The following is a 16,880-nucleotide window of genomic DNA, read 5'->3' on the forward strand; positions in this document are numbered from 1 at the left end:
CATCTAATATCTCAGCACACAGCCAAGTATCGCCCCCCTATGCCGTTAGCTGGCTGCTGCAGGAGATAAAGCTGTCTGGTCTTCGCTTCTGCTCATCTCTCCCACCACGGGAAGGCGGAGGCTGAGGGCGACCCCAGGGACGGACAGGCAAATGGCAGGGAGGAGGGGCAGCCCTTACCCACGCCGGGTGAGCAGTTTTCATTCTCCCCGCAGACGCTGATGTAGACGAGACCCTTCTCGCTGTAGGCCGCCGTGAACCCAGCTCTGCCACTTAAAGAGGTCAGGTCAAACAGGTGTCCTGAAAGGGGAGAGGGCATGGGGACATGGTGACTCCAGGAACGCAGACTCAGGAGGCCCATCGCCAACGTGCTAGCACACGGAGCCCGCTGCTGCCGGGACTTCTGACGTCTCACCACGAGTCACTGACGCGGCCCTAAAAACGCTCCTGACCAGCTTGTCCGTATCATGAGCCCATCAGTCCCCAAATTTATGAGATGGCCCCCCTTTCCCCAGAAGACAGTGGCTCGTAGCATCCTCCTCCTCCAGGGGCTGGGCCACAGCAGCCACCAGGACTCCAGAGGGAATCGGGAGGACCAATTCCCCAGTGCAGAGATTCAAGTCTCCCAGCGGCCCCCACGTGAACCCGGAAGGTAACAAGCACACTGACTCGAACCAGCCCGGCGGGCCCAGTGTGAGCGTGACTGGCACCCTCAGAACCAGGAGCCCGCGGAGCAGGGCCACCAGGGAGAGCAGCAGTCCCTTCTCCAGGAAGGAGAGCTCCCAGCCACAATCGGGCGGACGCCAGAGAGGAGGTCAAAAGCACACACGCAGGACAGAATGCTGCTGCCCAGGGGTGCCCTGCAGCCCCAGAGTCACCCTGGGTCCCTCACTGTGCAGGGCAGGGGGAGCAGGGTGACTGGCAGGGTCCCTCGCTGTGGGGGTGGGGTGGATCGGCAGCGTCTCACCTGTGGCAGGGTTGGTGACCTGGCAGTTGTCGTGCACATTCTCCCTCACGGGACAGGCGGCTACCGTGGGCCAGGCAAAGGTGTACTCGCATTCCTCCACGGCACTGATGAACATGGGCCTGGAGTTCTGCAAGCGGAGCACAGACAGCTGCTGACGGGGCAGGCGTTCAACGTCCATAATCACGTAACCTGCATCAAGCAGGAGCTTAGGCTGCACGCCACAAGCACACGATATTTCCAGCTCCCCGGGCTCGGGATGAGGGGAGACGGAGGAAAAGCAAAGGGCCAGGACTTGTTCCTGAGATGGCACTGGGGGCTGAGCACATACAGGTGAGAGCCAGAATCCGCTTGGGGGCCCAGGAGGGTTTCCTACAGCTGTGGCATAAGACGGGCTTGGGGAGAGGGTAGGCAAAGGATGCTCGAAGGGCCACTGTGAGAGGAAGGAGTAAATACAACTGATGACACTCTGAAAATCAAACGAACTGAAATCTGTTGTTAAGGACAAAACAATAAGACCCATCAAGGGAACTAGTCACAAATTCCACCAACCCTTCCCCTGCACTGGCCACGGCCTGCTCCGTCCATCTCAAATGCTTCTCGGCCCCCAGGGAAGTGGCTGGATCGCTCCAGCCATACACTCTGTCCCAGAGAAGTCCCCCGACGGCCTCGCTGCCCGGCCACAACAAGCTCACACCGTCGTCAGCCTCCTGGCACCACGTGCCAGCCCCTCACACACCACCCTCACTTTCCCTCCCACGTGTCAGTCAGCTGTTGCCTGCTCTGTCGTGAGCCTCTCTGCTTCGTTACAGATTTGAGAAAGTCTTATCGGGCCCCAGGTTTCCAGACCCCAGAAGCTCATGGGTCTAGGCTAAGCATCTACACAGTCTTCCCGAGAGGAAACCTCGGCTCCACTCCTGTCAAGAGGGCAGGCCTCAGGCACTCTAACTTTCCTCGTCCTGGGCTCCTCCTACCACCGGGGCCCAAGACAGCTGGAGAGAGTGGACAATTCATTCTACCATGGAGTGGGCTGGTCCAGCTTGACCTTATTCCCAAACTTAGCTACAACCCTAACCTGACACCTTAATCCCACATGTGGAGATGCTCCTGTGGTGAAAAACAGTCCAGAGGAACCATTAAGTCAGTCCACACCTGCTTAACTGCACCTACCAACCTGTTAGAAGAAGGAATCGCATCACAGGTCACAGAGGTGGGACCAGCCCCCATTTACTCCTACCCACCATACCCCAGAAATGACACCTCTTCTCTCTCAACCCCACAGGAACTCAGCAGGATGCGTACATCTCATGCTATCAATGAGTGAACGGTGTAGAGTGGTTAAGTATTCAACCAAGTTACACACCAAAGGTGGAAAAGCTGCCTTGGAACCAGGTCTGTCCAACCTTCTGCTTGTCCCAAGCTGCCTCCAGGAAGACAAAGGCTTGTTGTCAAATATTAGTTTTCTCTGCAGCCTTTGGGGGATCAGAGTCAAACTTTAAAGAGAACCAACTAATTCTGAAACTAGAGTTGCCAGGTCCGCATCCCCAGGAGCCAGAGAAGAAAGGTGCTCCATGGCCCACAGGGCAAAGGGGATGCTGCTCTCTCGCCCTTTGCTAAGCTGGGCCATGCTGAGGTCTTCAACTCACATCCCAAGGGGAATAAAACGTCAGTCTCACTATCTCTTGGATTCATACTGTCCCCAAAGCTGCAGCATCAGAGGCTGAGAAAGTGCGTCACTTACAACTTGGTTCTCACTGCAGGTGAAGCGGATGGTGGTTGACTTTCTCCGAATCTGGTCTGGACACATGTCGCCATCGACGTACTTCAGGACAGCCGCGCCCTCTTTCCACTGAGGACTATCCCTCACCCTGCCAAGGTTCACGGGCTTGGAGCCATCCAGCAGACACACGGCCGCTTCCAGAGGGCACGGCTCTGCGACACCAGGATACAGTGAAGAGTTACCGTCAGGGATTTTCCAGTCTAGAATGTGTCTGGCAGTAATGCCAGACATGCTACATATTTGATTCTAACCATCACTCCAAAATATCGGCTATTTCTCTCACATAAGTCAGATGACAATGATACCACATGAGTTCTCGCTCAATTAAATGCTGTTTCACCACAGATGGATTTGGGGGAGGCACAGGGTATGGAGAGAATTCCAAAGTGTAAAAGTCTGAATTAATCCTGAACCCTGAATATGATGAAGCTGAAATTCCTAGATTAAGCCAACAGAACATTTTAAATGCTACAGTCATGTGCTATCTTTATTCAAGAAGTCACCAAGCAGTCCACTGATTTCCTAGTCTGAGATGTCTGTGCCATCTGCCCTAGATCACGAGCTAGCCCCACTTCATGGATTAAGAACCACAGAACCACCTAATCTGCCTGGCACATGAAGCAAGGGGAAGTGGGCCCATGGTCTCAAACCACACAGAGGATGAAAACCACTCTCTGGAGGTTAAAAAAAAAAAACCCCACTCACTTTGAGCCGAGCCATACAAGCTGTGGGTGGGGCCACAGAAAACTACAAGAAAACAGGACCTGTTTCATCTATAGGATTCCAAGCGGCTGCAGATGGCACCAAGATCTCTGCAAACTGCTCCTGGTCCCACAGGTACAAGTGAATTCTAGTCTCACTGGCACTCAGGGTTTGAGCGAGTTGGCCCCCGCCTCATCAGAGGACCACCCACCCACTTACTCTCGCTAATCACAGAGGGCACGTCCCAAGATCTCCATTTCATGCCCTGTATCTCCCACCCTGCTGAGAATTACCTGCCACCATGATTATCTCCATCTACCTCCAATTCCTCTCATCCAAAAGAGTTTATACTGTTCCCAACAGAGCCTTCAGCGCTGATTTACCCTGGACCACACCGGGGATCGGTCACTAAGACCCTTAAGTAATTCCTCCTGCCGCATCTTGGCCAAACCACTCACATGTCAGAGAGATGTGCACCTTCCAAGAATCCCGTTCCTACTCAATCTTCCCCCATAAATTCACTACAAGCCATCAGCCTACCAAGAGCCCTCTCTCACCCGAGCCAGGCTGTGGAGACAGAGACTTGCAAACGTTGATGAGGTAGTGCTCGGTGGCCCCTGTCCTCGTGACCGCTTCCCAGTTGTCACTGTACCTTGACAGGGATGAGAGGTCGATGGTGTTGCCAGCCTCATCTCTGCAGGGAACAGAACACGAAGTCAGGTTCAAGTGTATTCTAACTGAATATGTGGGACCCTATGGGGAAGGGTGCAAGGATTTAAGGTGCTGTGTGTCCCTGACATCCTGGGAATCGGATCTCCCCCGGGGACAGACTTCAGATGAGCCCTTTGCTATATCCAGCCAGAATCAGCAACCACCTGAGCTCAGGAAACTTCAAGACTCAGTTCAACAAAATTATATACTAACAAAAAAAGGAAACATCAAGTCCGAAAAGGAAGTGCTCTGCAATCTCAGGCCAGCGAGGAGACAAGAATAAACAGCTAAGACACTCGGAGCACACACAGCACAGACCCCTGCCTACTGTAGAAACCTGGGGCCACCAGTGGCCACTGAAATCGAAATGGGCTGGAACTGACCCTTCTGCTCAGGCTAAAGGTTCACTTACTGCCCAAACCCCAAATACAGACAGTTACTGAGGACCATCCCTGCACTGGGTGCAGTGTCCAAGGTGAGCAAACCACTGTGCCCCCACGGAGCGCCAGGCCCAGGTGATGACAGAGGAACAGTCACAGATGCAACTTCATTAGGAGGTCTTAGCATGTCAGAGGAGGAAGAGAATCATTCATTCATTCAAAAAGATATATGGTGAGCTGGGGGTATGGTATGAACAAAAGAGATAAAAATCATCCAGCTTACGAAGTTTACAGAAGTTACTAGTAAAAGAAAAAGACCATAATCAGGATAAATGTTTAAAAATGTACAGTTTATCAGACACCAATTAGAGCTGAAAAGACAAAAGGCAGGAAAGGAGGTATGAAGTTTGGGGAGGAGAAGTGTCGAGATTTTAGACAGAGTAGTCAGAGAAGACATAATTGAGGTGAACTCTGAAGAAACTCTGAAAGACAGGGAATAGCTGGCCATCCAGACACCCAGTAAGGAACAGCACAGGCAGAGACAGCAGCAAGAGCAAAGGGCCTGAGGCACAGTGAGCCTGGTGCAAAGAGCCCCATGTGGCTGGAGGAGAGCAAATGTGAGGGAGTGAAACAGCAGGGATGAGGTTAGAGATGATACAGGCATAACTTCACATGGCGTCTTTTAGCTCATAGTAAGAACTTTAGCTTATAGTTCCAAATGAGCCAGGGGAATCATTACACCAAGGGCCTTCAGCAGAAGAGTGGCCAGACCTGACGTATTTTACAGGGTTTTCTAATCGCTGTGCTGGGCTAGTCCAGTGTGTGGCAGGGACGGACACAGGGAGACCAACTGATGGGCTGCTGCATGATGCAGGTGTGAGATGAAGACAGCTCAAACGAGCATGGAGCACTGCTTCCAGAATAGAGGAGTCTAGACATTTTAAGGGTTGATGGACCATAAATTGGATGTGAGAGAGAAAGGAGCAAAGGACAGGGTTGGCATTAACTAATACAGGAATCTGTGGGAGACGCAGGTGTTTGCAGAACCAGATCTTCAAGAACTTCAGATAATGAATATCTGAGAGACTTATTTAAAGTGATAAAAGACCTAAAAGAAGGAACTGAAACTATAATAATAGTATATGACACTATGGGGGATAGGGTGGAAGGAAGAAATGATAAATTAAGAAAGAGCACCAATGACCTCAGCATCATGGCAGAGTGAGGTGTTCCCTTAGTCTCTCACCCCTAAGTTACAAAGAAACCCCCACGAGGCTTTCAGCAGATTCCTCAGCAGAAATCTTAGAGGCGAGGGGAAGATGGAATGATATACTCAAAATACTGAAAGACAAAAACTTTCACCAAGAATACTCTATCCAGCAAAACTATCCTTCAGGGATGATAGAGAAATAAAAGCTTTCCTAGATAAAGAAAAGCTGAGGGAGTTCATCGCCACTAGGCCTGCCTTCCAAGAAGCGTTGAATGGAGCCCTCTCACCTGAAACTAAAAAGCGAAAGTTTACAAAACCTTGAGTAAGGAGATAAAGACACAGCCAGGATCAGAAAATTGCAGGTTTGTATCAGAATAGGTTAGTAAACACTTAATTATAACATACAAGACAAAGGGAAGGAAAGCATTAAAAATAACTATAAACACTTCAATTTAGTCACAAACTCACAACACAGAAAAGAACAATTTGTGACAACAATGACTCAAAAGGGGAAGTGGAAAGGGATGGAACCTGCTTAGGCTAATGGAGAGAAGAGGCTATCAGAAAACGGACTATCTCATCTACGAGATCTTTTATACAAACCTCATGGTAACCACTAAACAAAAAATCAGAACAGAGACAAACGATAAAGAGAAAACTGAGAAAATCATTATAGAGAACCACCAAAATGAACTGGCAGTCTAAAATACACGGGATGAGAAATAAGGAAAATACAGAAGAACTGGAAAACAAGTGATAAAATGGCAGTATTAAGCACTCATATATCACTAATCCCTCTAAATGTAAATGGACTGAACTCTCCAATCAAAAGACACAGAGTGGTTGGATGGATTAAAAAACAAAACTGAACAACAGGCTGCCTCCAGGAAACACATCTCAGCTCTAAAGACAAACACAGGCTCAGAGTGAAGGGGTGGAAGACAATACTCCAAGCTAATGGCAAGCAAAAGAAAGAAGGTGTTGCCATACTTATATCAGACAAAGTAGACTTCAAGATGAAAAAGAAAATGAGAAACAAAGAGGAGCAGTATATAAGGATAAAAGGGACATTCCACCAAGAGGACATACATAACATTTGTGAATGCATTGCACTTAACACAGGAGCAACAATGTATATAAAGCAACTACTAACATACCTAAAGGGAGAAATTGCCAGCAAGACAATAGTAGTAGAGGACCTCAACACCCCACTTACATCAATGCACAGATCAAGTGGTCAGAAAGTCAAGGAGGAAACAGTAGCAGGAAACGAAATACTAGACCAGACGGACTTAACAGATACATATCGAACATTCCATCCAAAACCAGCAGAATACACATTTTTCTCAAGAGCACATGGAACATTCTCAAAGATAGCCCATATGTAGGGAAGCAAGGTAAGCCTCAATAAAACTAGAAATCAACTACAAGAAAAAGGCTGGGAAAGTCACAAATATGTGGAGACTAAACAACATGCCACTGAACAACCATTGGATCAATGAAGAAATCAAAAGAGAAATCAAAAAATACCTGGAGACAAATGAAAATGAAAACACAACATGACAAATCTTACAGGATGCAGAAAAAGCAGTGCTAAGAGGGAAATTTATAGCAATAGAGGCCTACCTCAACAAACAAGAAAAATCTCAAATAAGCAACCTTCAACTACACCGAACAGAACTAGAAAGAGAAGAACAAACAAAGCCCACAGTCAGCAGGAGAGAAATAATAAAAATTAGAGCAGAAATAAATGAAATAGAGACTAAAAAAAACAATAGAAAGGATCAATGAAACTAAGAGCTGGATCTTTGAGAAGATAAAACTGACAAACCCTTAGCCAAACACACTAAGAAAAAAAGAGAGAAGCCTCAATTAAATAAAATTAGAAATGAAAGAGAAGAGACTACAACAGATACCCCAGAAATACCAAGAATTATAAGGGAATACTATGAAAAACTATATGCCAACAAATTGCACAACCTAGAAAAACAGATGAATTCTTAGACTCATACAACCTCGGGAAACTGAATCAAGAAGAAATAGAGGATCTGAACAGACAAATGACAAGGAAAGAGACTGAAACAGTCATCAAAAACCTCCCAGAACACAAAAGTCCAGGACCAGACAGCTTCTCTGGAGAATTTTACCAAACGTTCAAAGAAGATTTAATACCTATCCTTGTCAAACTATTTCAAAAAATTGAAGAAGATGAAATGCTTCTTAACTCACTCTATGAGGCCAACATTACCAGAATATGAAAACCAGACAAGGACAACACAAAGAAGGAAAATTACAGACCAATATTGCTGATGAACAGATGCAAAAATCCTCAATAAACATTGGCAAATCGAATACAGCAATACATTAAAAGGATCATACACAATGATCAAGCTGGATTTATACCAGGGACACGGGGATGGTTCAACATCCACAAATCAATCAATGTGATACACTACACTAACAAAATGAGGAAGAAAAATCACATGACTGGGGCCAGCCGGGTGGTGCTCCACTTTTGCGGCCCAGGGTTCACAGGTTCGGATCCTGGGTGTGGACCTAGCACTGCTCATCAAGCCACATTGTGGCAGCATCCCACATAAAATAGAGGGAGACTGGCACAGATATTAGCTCAGTAACAATCTTTCCCAAGCAAAAAGAGGAAGATTGGCAAGAGATGTTAGTACAGGGCTAATCTGCCTCACACAAACAAAAAAAAAAAGGTTAAAAAAAAAATCACATAATCATCTCAATAGATGAAGAGAAAGCATTTGACAAGATCCAACATCCATTTATGATAAAAACTCTCAATCAAATGGGTATAGAACAAAAGTACCTCAATATAATAAAGGCCATATATGACAAACCCACAGCCAACATCATACTTAACAGTGAAAAACTAAAAGCCATCCCTCCGAGAACAGGAAGAAGATAAGGGTGCCCACTCTCACCACTCTTATTCAACATAGTACTGGAGGTTTTGGCCAGAGCAATTAGGCAAGAAAATGAAATAAAAGGTATCCAGATTGGAAAGGAAGAGGTAAAACTCTTGCTGTTTGTGGACGACATGATTCTATATATAGTAAATCCTAAAGAATCTGCCAGAAAGCTATTAGAAATAATCAACAACTACAGCAAAGTTGCAGGGTACAAAATCAACTCATAAAAATGAGTTGCATTTCTATACTTTAATAACAAACCAAGAGAAAGAGAACTCAAGAATACAATCCCATTTACAATTGCAAAAGAATAAAATATCTAGGAATAAATTTAACTAAGCAGGTGAAAGACCTGTACACTGAAAATTATAAGACATTACTGAAAGAAATCGAAGAAGTTATAAAGAAATGGAAAGATATTCCATGCTCATGGATTGCAAGAACAAACATAGTTAAAATGTCCCTATTACCTAAAGCAATCTATGGATTCAATGCAATCCGAATCAGAATCCCAAAGACATTCTTCACAGAAACAGAACAAAGAATTCTAAAATGTATATGGAACAAGAAAAGATTCTGAATAGCCAAAGCAATCCCAAGAAAAAGAAAAAAAAGCTGGAGGCATCACAATCCCTGACTTCAAAATATACTAACTACAAAGCTATAGTAATCAAAACAGCATGGTACTGGCAGAAAAACAGACACACAGATCAATGGAACTGAATTGAAGGCCCAGAAATAAAACCACACATCCATGGACAGCCAATCTTCGACAAAAGAGCCAAGAAAATAAAATGGAGAAAGGAAAGTCTCTTCAATAAATGCTGTTGGGAAAACTGGACAGCCACATGCAAAAGCATCAAGGTAGACCATTATCTTACATCACACACAAAAATTAATTCAAAATGGATTAAAGACTTGAATGTAAAACCTGAAACCATAAAACTCCTAGAAGAAAATATAGGCATACACTCTTTGACACTGGTCTTAACAGCATCTTTTTGAATACTATGTCTACTCAGCAAGAAAAACAAAAGAAAAAATAAACAAATAGGACTTCATCAAACTAAACAGCTTCTGCAAGGCAAAGGAAATCATATATCTGACAAGAAGCTAATTTCCAAAGTAATATAGAGAACTCATACAACTCAACAACAAAAAAACAAACCTGATCAAACAGTGGGCAGAGGATATGAACAGACATTTTTCCAAAGAAGATATACAGATGGCCAACAGGAACATGAAAAGATGCTCAACATCACTAATTATTAGGGAAATGCAAATCAAAACTACAATGAGATATTACCTTACACCTGTCAGAATGGCTATAATCCGCAAGATGAGAAACAATAAGTGTTGGAAAGAATGTGGAGAAAAGGGAACCCTCATACACTGCTGGTGGGAATGCAAACAGGTGCCTCCACTATGGAAAACAATGTGGAGATATCTCAAAAAATTAAAAACAGAAATACCATACAACCCAGCTATCCCACTACTGGGTGTTTATCCAAAGAATAGGAAATCAACAATACAAAGACATCTTTGCACCCCTATGTTCATTGCAGCATTATTCACAATAGCCAAGAGGAGGAAGCAACCCAAGTGCCCACTGACTGATGAATGGATACAGATGTGGTATATATATATACAATGGAATACTACTCAGCCATTAAAAAAAAAAAAAGACAAAATCATCCTATTTGCTACAACATGGATGGACCTGGGGGGTATTATGTTAAGTGAAATAAGCCAGACTGAGAAAGACAAACACTGCATGATTTCACTCATATGTGGAAGATAAGCAAACACATGGATAAAGAGAAGGGATTAGTGGTTACCAGAGGGGAAGGGAGTTGGGTGGTGAGCATAAGGGGTAGAGGGGCACGTGTATGATGACGGATAGAAACTAGACTATTGGGGGTGAGCATAATGCAGTCTACACAGAGACTGATACATAATAATGTACATCTGAAATTACACAATGTTATAAACCAATATGACCTTAACAAAATAATTGTTTGAAAAAAGAAATTGGCTAAGAGGGTAGATCGTAAATGTTCTCACTACACACAAAAATATGGTAACTATACGAGGTGATGGACAGGTTAATAACTAGCTTGATTGTGGTGATCATTTCACAATGTATAGAGTAAAATATCAAGTAGTACACCTTATATGTACAGTTTTTTGCCAATTAACCTCAATAAAGTTGGCAATATACCGAAGACAAAAAAGTACCAAATAGAACTCCTAGAATGAAAAATACAGTCATGAAAATTAAAAAGGCAACAAATAGTCAAAAAGCAAAGTGAAATCAGCTGATAGGAGAATCAGCTAACTGGAGAATAGATCTAAGGAAATTAAAGAGAATACAGTACAGAAACAGATGAAAAAGACAGGAAAAGACATGGTGGAAAGAATGAGGAGGTGTAAGACATGACTAACAGAAGTTCCTCCAAAAAAAGAGACAACAGGTTAGAGGCAACATTCAAAGATACAATAACCGCAAATATTCCAAAATTCTTAACAGACACACATCTTTAGTTTCAGAAAGCACGAACTTCCAAACAACAAACAATAATAAAACCACACCTAAAGAAATCATATGAGACTGCAGAACAAACACAAGAAAAAAACAGAGAGAGAGAAAAGGGAGCTTATCTACGAAGGAATGAAAATAAGGCTGGCAGAGGGCAGACTCTCGAACAGCAGCCCTCCAAAGGGGTGACTAAAAAAATATTAATCTAGAATTCTCTACTCAGGTAGTGAGGATAAAACTAAACCTTTCCAAATAAAGACCAAGATCTTAATTCTACAGGCTCTCTGTTAGAATTACCAAGCAGTGTTACTCAAAGTGTGGTTTGTACCCCAGGACCAGTGAGAAATGACATAAGGAGCCAGACGATAAATCAACGAATTGAGATCCTGGTTCCTTCGGTGACAAGTGTGTGCAAGGTGACGCCACTGGTTTACATTCTGGTACAAGCTCCGGATTATTCCATCAGGGACCGTTGCAAGTACTCTGCAAACCAGCACTATGCATAGCACTGGACTAAACAAAGTACTTAAAGAAGAAGGAAAATTAAGTCAGAAAGAAGGAGTAAGATGCAAAAAGGAAGAGTAAGTCAAGGAAATTAGTAGATTTATTTTTTCTTTTCACAAAACGAAATTTACATAGTCAAGTAACCAATAATGGTTTTAAAAAACTACCATTATGACTTCTTTGAGAGCTAAGAAAACAAGTCAGAACTGAAACACTGGACAACAATCCCACGGAGATGGGGAGAGGGTGTCCAGTAATACCACATGCTACCTTACTTTATTGTTGGAGAGATGGACAGAGTTACTGAGTAACTTTGGCTTTTTGTTAAATCAAGAATGCATGTTTAGGGGCCAGCCCGGGGCCCGAGTGGTTAAGTTCACGGGCTCTGCTTTGGCAGCCAGTTCGGATCCCAAGCATGGACATGGCACCATTTGTCAGGCGATGCTGAGGCAGCGTCCCAGGTAGCACAACTAGAAGGATCTACAACTAGAATATACAACTATGGACTGGGGGCTTCAGGGAGAAGAGGAAGAAAAAAAAGAATGCATGTTTAAGGCATCCATTAAAAGAAGATGAATTATAATTCAAAGATAAAACCAGAAGACCAGGCTAAGTGACACAGGATCATGCCATTTCTCTGCAGGGCCAATCACACCACATGATTTTTCAGTAAACGATATTTAGGCAATATTGTAAATGCTGCTAATTATTAGTCTTTAATTCTTTAGGATCACCCTACGAATAAAGTTAGGTAGACTGTTAGAGCTACCAAACAGAATATAAATGTTCTAAACCTTGACAACGTGCAGGCAGCGGTCTGCTGACATTAAGGTGGCAGTGGCAAGGAGGAGGAGGAGGAGGAGAAGCGGAGGGGGAGGAGAAAAGGGAGGAGAGGGAGAGGAGGAGTGGAGGAGTGGAGCCAGGGAAAGACGGGGGGCAGACGGGAAGGGGAGGATATGGGGAGGGAAGGCAGCATCTGAGGCCTCCAGCTCACACTGCAGGAAGTAAAGAGACATTGTCTAAAGCTGATGGAAAAGGAAATAGATCTTGGAGTATAGTATCTAACATCCTACAGGTAGCCATTAGAAAGAATAAAAATGAAACTAACAAAAGTGGGGCAGGGTAGGGGTCGGCCTGGTGGTGTAGTGGTTAAGTTTGTGCACTCCCCTTAGGTGGCCCAGGGTTCACAGTTCAGATCCAGACACAGACCTATACACCGCTCATCAAGCCATGCTGTGGCGGCATCCCCCATAAAATGGAGGAAGATTGGCACACATGTTAGCTCAGTGACAATCTTCCTCAGGCAAAAAGAGGAAGAATGGCAACAGATTTTAGCTCAGGGCCAATCTTCCCCACCAAAAAAAAAAAAGTGAAGCAAGGTAGAGTGGAGAAGAGCAGACATGAATTACATTTCTCATCTTTTAAGACACAGATCAACAGCTATGATTGGAGCTTGACAAACAGGAGTATACATATCATTTAGAGTCCCAGAAGGGTCCAGAAAGAACCACAAGAAGATATGGTAAAAAGTGGAATGAGGCTGAGGTGAGGACAGGGGTGGGGGAAGCTTACTTCATCTGATACATCTTTGTACTCTCATGAACTCATTACAATGCACATGTATAAGCTTTTAATCAATTTTAATCAATCATTTTAATCAATTATTCAATTTTCCTTTGACTTAATTAATTCTACTTTTAAAACAGCATAAAAATATTTTTGGGAAAAAAGCTTTACATACAAAAAAGATAAAAATAATACTCTTTGGAGGGTGCAGAGAAAACAATAATAATACTCCTTGCACACACATATCAGAAAGCTGAAGACGGTCTCAAACGACAGTAAGACAATGGCTTGGTAAACTAGGGCTATCTACTCGGAAGAATAGTTCAAACGCATTAGAAATGAGAAGTGAATTTGTTTCATAGGAAAATGCTTCTGAAATGTTAACTGGAAAAGGGAACATCACTAAACTTAAGTTCTGATTTAAACTGGCTAAACATGGATGACTAAAATGGATGCATTTCCATATATTACAACTGCAAAAATTACTTGACCTAAATAAAAGGAGATAACACAACAGGCTAGAGACCGGAAGGAAACACGGAAATGACTAAATTTCGCCCCAGGGCAGGATGCTGTAGCTCAGAGATTCTTTTCAAGATGGGTCCTCACACAGCAGAAGTGTCAGCATGTCCCTTAAGTATTGAGAACCGCAGACCCACAGACCCATAATCTCCAGGGACGGGACCCAAGACGTCTATTTTCTAATAGTTCCGACTGTTGACATTCACACACAACAGAAACCACCACGTCATCGCAGGAGTGGCCCGCCACCTGACCTCAGGAGCTATGTGAGCGGCAGGGGACAGAGATCAAAAGAGCCAGCGACAGCCACTGAGAAGCTGCAGGTTGGGTGTCAGCCCCTCACGCTCTGACTCCCCAGCCCGTGCATCTCTGCCATCGCCCTCTCTCTGCCTTCTTCATCGTGGTGTCCCCAGACAAGCAGTGTCCGAGGGAGGGGCAGAAGTCAGGTGACACCCTGGACACTCTAGTCCACTTACAGCTGTGAATCATGCAAGGTTTTGTCTTGACTCCGATCACTTTCCCGCATGTATCTTACCACCAAATAATCACAGTGTCTCAGTTGTGAAGGCTTTGGGAGTTAACCTAATCCGACTCCTCGATTTTAAGGAACTAAGGCTTAGAGAAATCACCTGGCTAATCAAATCCCGGGTCCCCCAAACCAGGAACCATTAAGGCAAAATCACATGTCCACAATCTTATGTCCACAAGCGTCAACACAGGCATCGACTTACTTGAATGAACATTCGGTGAGGTCGAAAGGCGGGCAGGCATACTGGGTCCGCCACTCGAACAAGTAGGAGCAATCAGAAGTCTCCTTGAGAAACACCGGCTAGAAGAGACATACATATAAAATGGGAAACTTCCATTAGTTTATACTTTGAGTTTTAAGGATGAAAATAGTAAAGGATGGTTATATTCATTAAAATCTACACAGATTAATAAAGTCTCAACATATTTTCTGTAAATAAGGTATTTAAACTAAGTTCACCAGGAGATTTTATGAGACGCAAGAGCAGACGCATCTTAGAAAGACAAAGGCAGCAGCAGGGAGGGGGAGCTCCCCCGAGAGCCACACAGACGTCCCTCGGGCTCTGAGCACACTCACGTTCTGTGTGCTGCGGTCGCAGGAGAAGTAGATGGTTGTGGAGCGCTGGTACACCTTATGGCAGGTGTCCCCCGCCGTGTAGTTCATTTTCAACAGCCCGTTCTCGTAAGTCACCTTCTGAGTAAGAAGACCTGTTCAAGAAGACGCTAATCAAACAAGGGTCGGATCAAGAAGTCCCCAGGTCGCCACGCTCATCATAAGAGACGTGTCACATCCCGCACCCTGGATAAACAGTTAGAAGATCAATATGGCTCGCCTACCAGTACTGTGCCACCCACTGCCTGTCACATTACACTGCAGAAGAATAACACCCGGCCTCCTCTTGCCCAAGGTGGTGATGTTACAGACTAACCACGGGCATGATGACACGTGGACGGTCCTCAGCCCGATCAGCTAAGAGGATGTCACCTTCTCGACATGGCCCCTGGGCTGCCCATGGACTCACCATGACAGTTCCTTCACCTTCTTATTGAAATGTTCTTCAACTTACTACCTCGCCCAGCTGTTGAGACAGCATGATGACCAACAGCCTGCCCTTTATATGCTTTACTGGCTAACCCAACATTAAATCCGTCCCCTTTGACTCAATTCTAGAAAGTACTATCTCAGAACACCCATTACGGGCTAATTCAGTGTGTCCCAATGTCGTCATAAAGAAAAGAAAAACGATCTTAGAATCATTCACCGGTATTGCTAAATAAGAATGACATAAACTCAAACAACATTCGTCAGTATGTGTTCTACTTAAAAATCAAAATCAGAATCAGCATGAACACGCAGCTTCACCAGAACACAGCGGTCACTCTCCCTATTCAAAGAAGATGTCACCTTTAGCGTAACATCCTAAATACGTAATCCCATTCCTTTGCAACAAGAGTAGAAGGAAAAACTATGGTACCTGCCACTTTCTGAAATCCCTGGGGTCCCCGCTTTTCCTGACACGATGAGATCACCTTGGACCTGTCAGCGGTTGAGCAGACATCTGAAGACAGCCTTCCACAGACCCGGAAATAATAGGTATATTCACCGGCACTCACGATGGTGTCATTAAGGGCAAGAGGCTTCAGGTCAAATAAGTGGCCGTGCCTCGGGTCCTTCACCTCACAGTTGTCTCCTGCAAGAACACACGAGAAGTGAAGGGCAAGTACCACTGCATACTCATTCATGTCTGCAGGCGACAAGTTTTCCGATTTTTAATCAGGTAAGTCCTGTCCTAAAATAGGCATTAAGCATCATTTCCACGTTATCTCGTTTTGTTTAACCAGGCACACTTTGTTTCATTGTGCTTTGCAGATACTATTTTTTTTAACATATTGAAGGTCTGGGGCAACTCCATGTTGAGCAAGTCTATTGGCGCCATTTTCACAACAGCATTTGCTTACTTTGTGCTCTGCGTCACATTTGGGTAATTCCTGCAATATTTCAAACATTTTCATTATTATAATAATTGTTATGGTGACCTGTTACCCGAGATCTTTGATGTTACTATGGTAATTGTTTTACAGTGCCACAAAGCACGACCATTATCAGACAGCAAACTTAATCAATAAATGTTGTGTGAGTTCTGACTGCTCCACTGACCCTGTCTCTCTCCCTCTCCTCGGGCCTCTGTAGGCCCTGAGACACAACAGTATTGAAATGAGGCCAGTTAATACCCTTAAAATGGCATCTAAGTGTTCACGTGAGAGGAAGAGTCGCACATCTCTCACTTTAAATCCAAAGCTGGAAATGATTCAGCCTCGTGAGGAAGGTATACTGAAAGCCAAGATAAGCCAAAAGCTAGGCCTCTTGTGCCAAATAGTTAGCCAAGTTGTGAATGCAAAGGAGAAGTTCTTGAAGGAAATTAAAAGAGCTACTCCAGCGAACAAAGGAATGATAAGATAGGGAAAAACAGCCTTATTGCTGATGTGGAGAAAGTTTTAGTGTCTGGATAGAAGACCAAACCAGCCACAACATTCCCTTA

The 16,880-nt window shown here is 44.3% G+C and overlaps 1 protein-coding gene across 1 annotated transcript in view; it reads right to left on the reverse strand.

Moving 5' to 3' along the window:
• The window catches only part of IGF2R (insulin like growth factor 2 receptor), a 115,703-nt gene that overhangs the window by 24,941 nt on the left and 73,882 nt on the right, over positions 1–16,880 (reverse strand). Inside the window, exons 27-33 of the mRNA XM_044760750.2 lie at positions 15,816–16,031; positions 14,918–15,048; positions 14,544–14,641; positions 4,002–4,138; positions 2,704–2,894; positions 966–1,092; positions 179–298 (exon numbers count right to left, since the gene is read on the reverse strand). Of these exons, the coding sequence (XP_044616685.2) occupies positions 179–298; positions 966–1,092; positions 2,704–2,894; positions 4,002–4,138; positions 14,544–14,641; positions 14,918–15,048; positions 15,816–16,031 (1,020 nt within the window). The remainder of the gene's footprint in view (positions 1–178; positions 299–965; positions 1,093–2,703; positions 2,895–4,001; positions 4,139–14,543; positions 14,642–14,917; positions 15,049–15,815; positions 16,032–16,880) is intronic.

The sequence above is a fragment of the Equus asinus genome, chromosome 1 (assembly GCF_041296235.1).
Source record: "Equus asinus isolate D_3611 breed Donkey chromosome 1, EquAss-T2T_v2, whole genome shotgun sequence".
Lineage (NCBI taxonomy): Eukaryota > Metazoa > Chordata > Mammalia > Perissodactyla > Equidae > Equus > Equus asinus.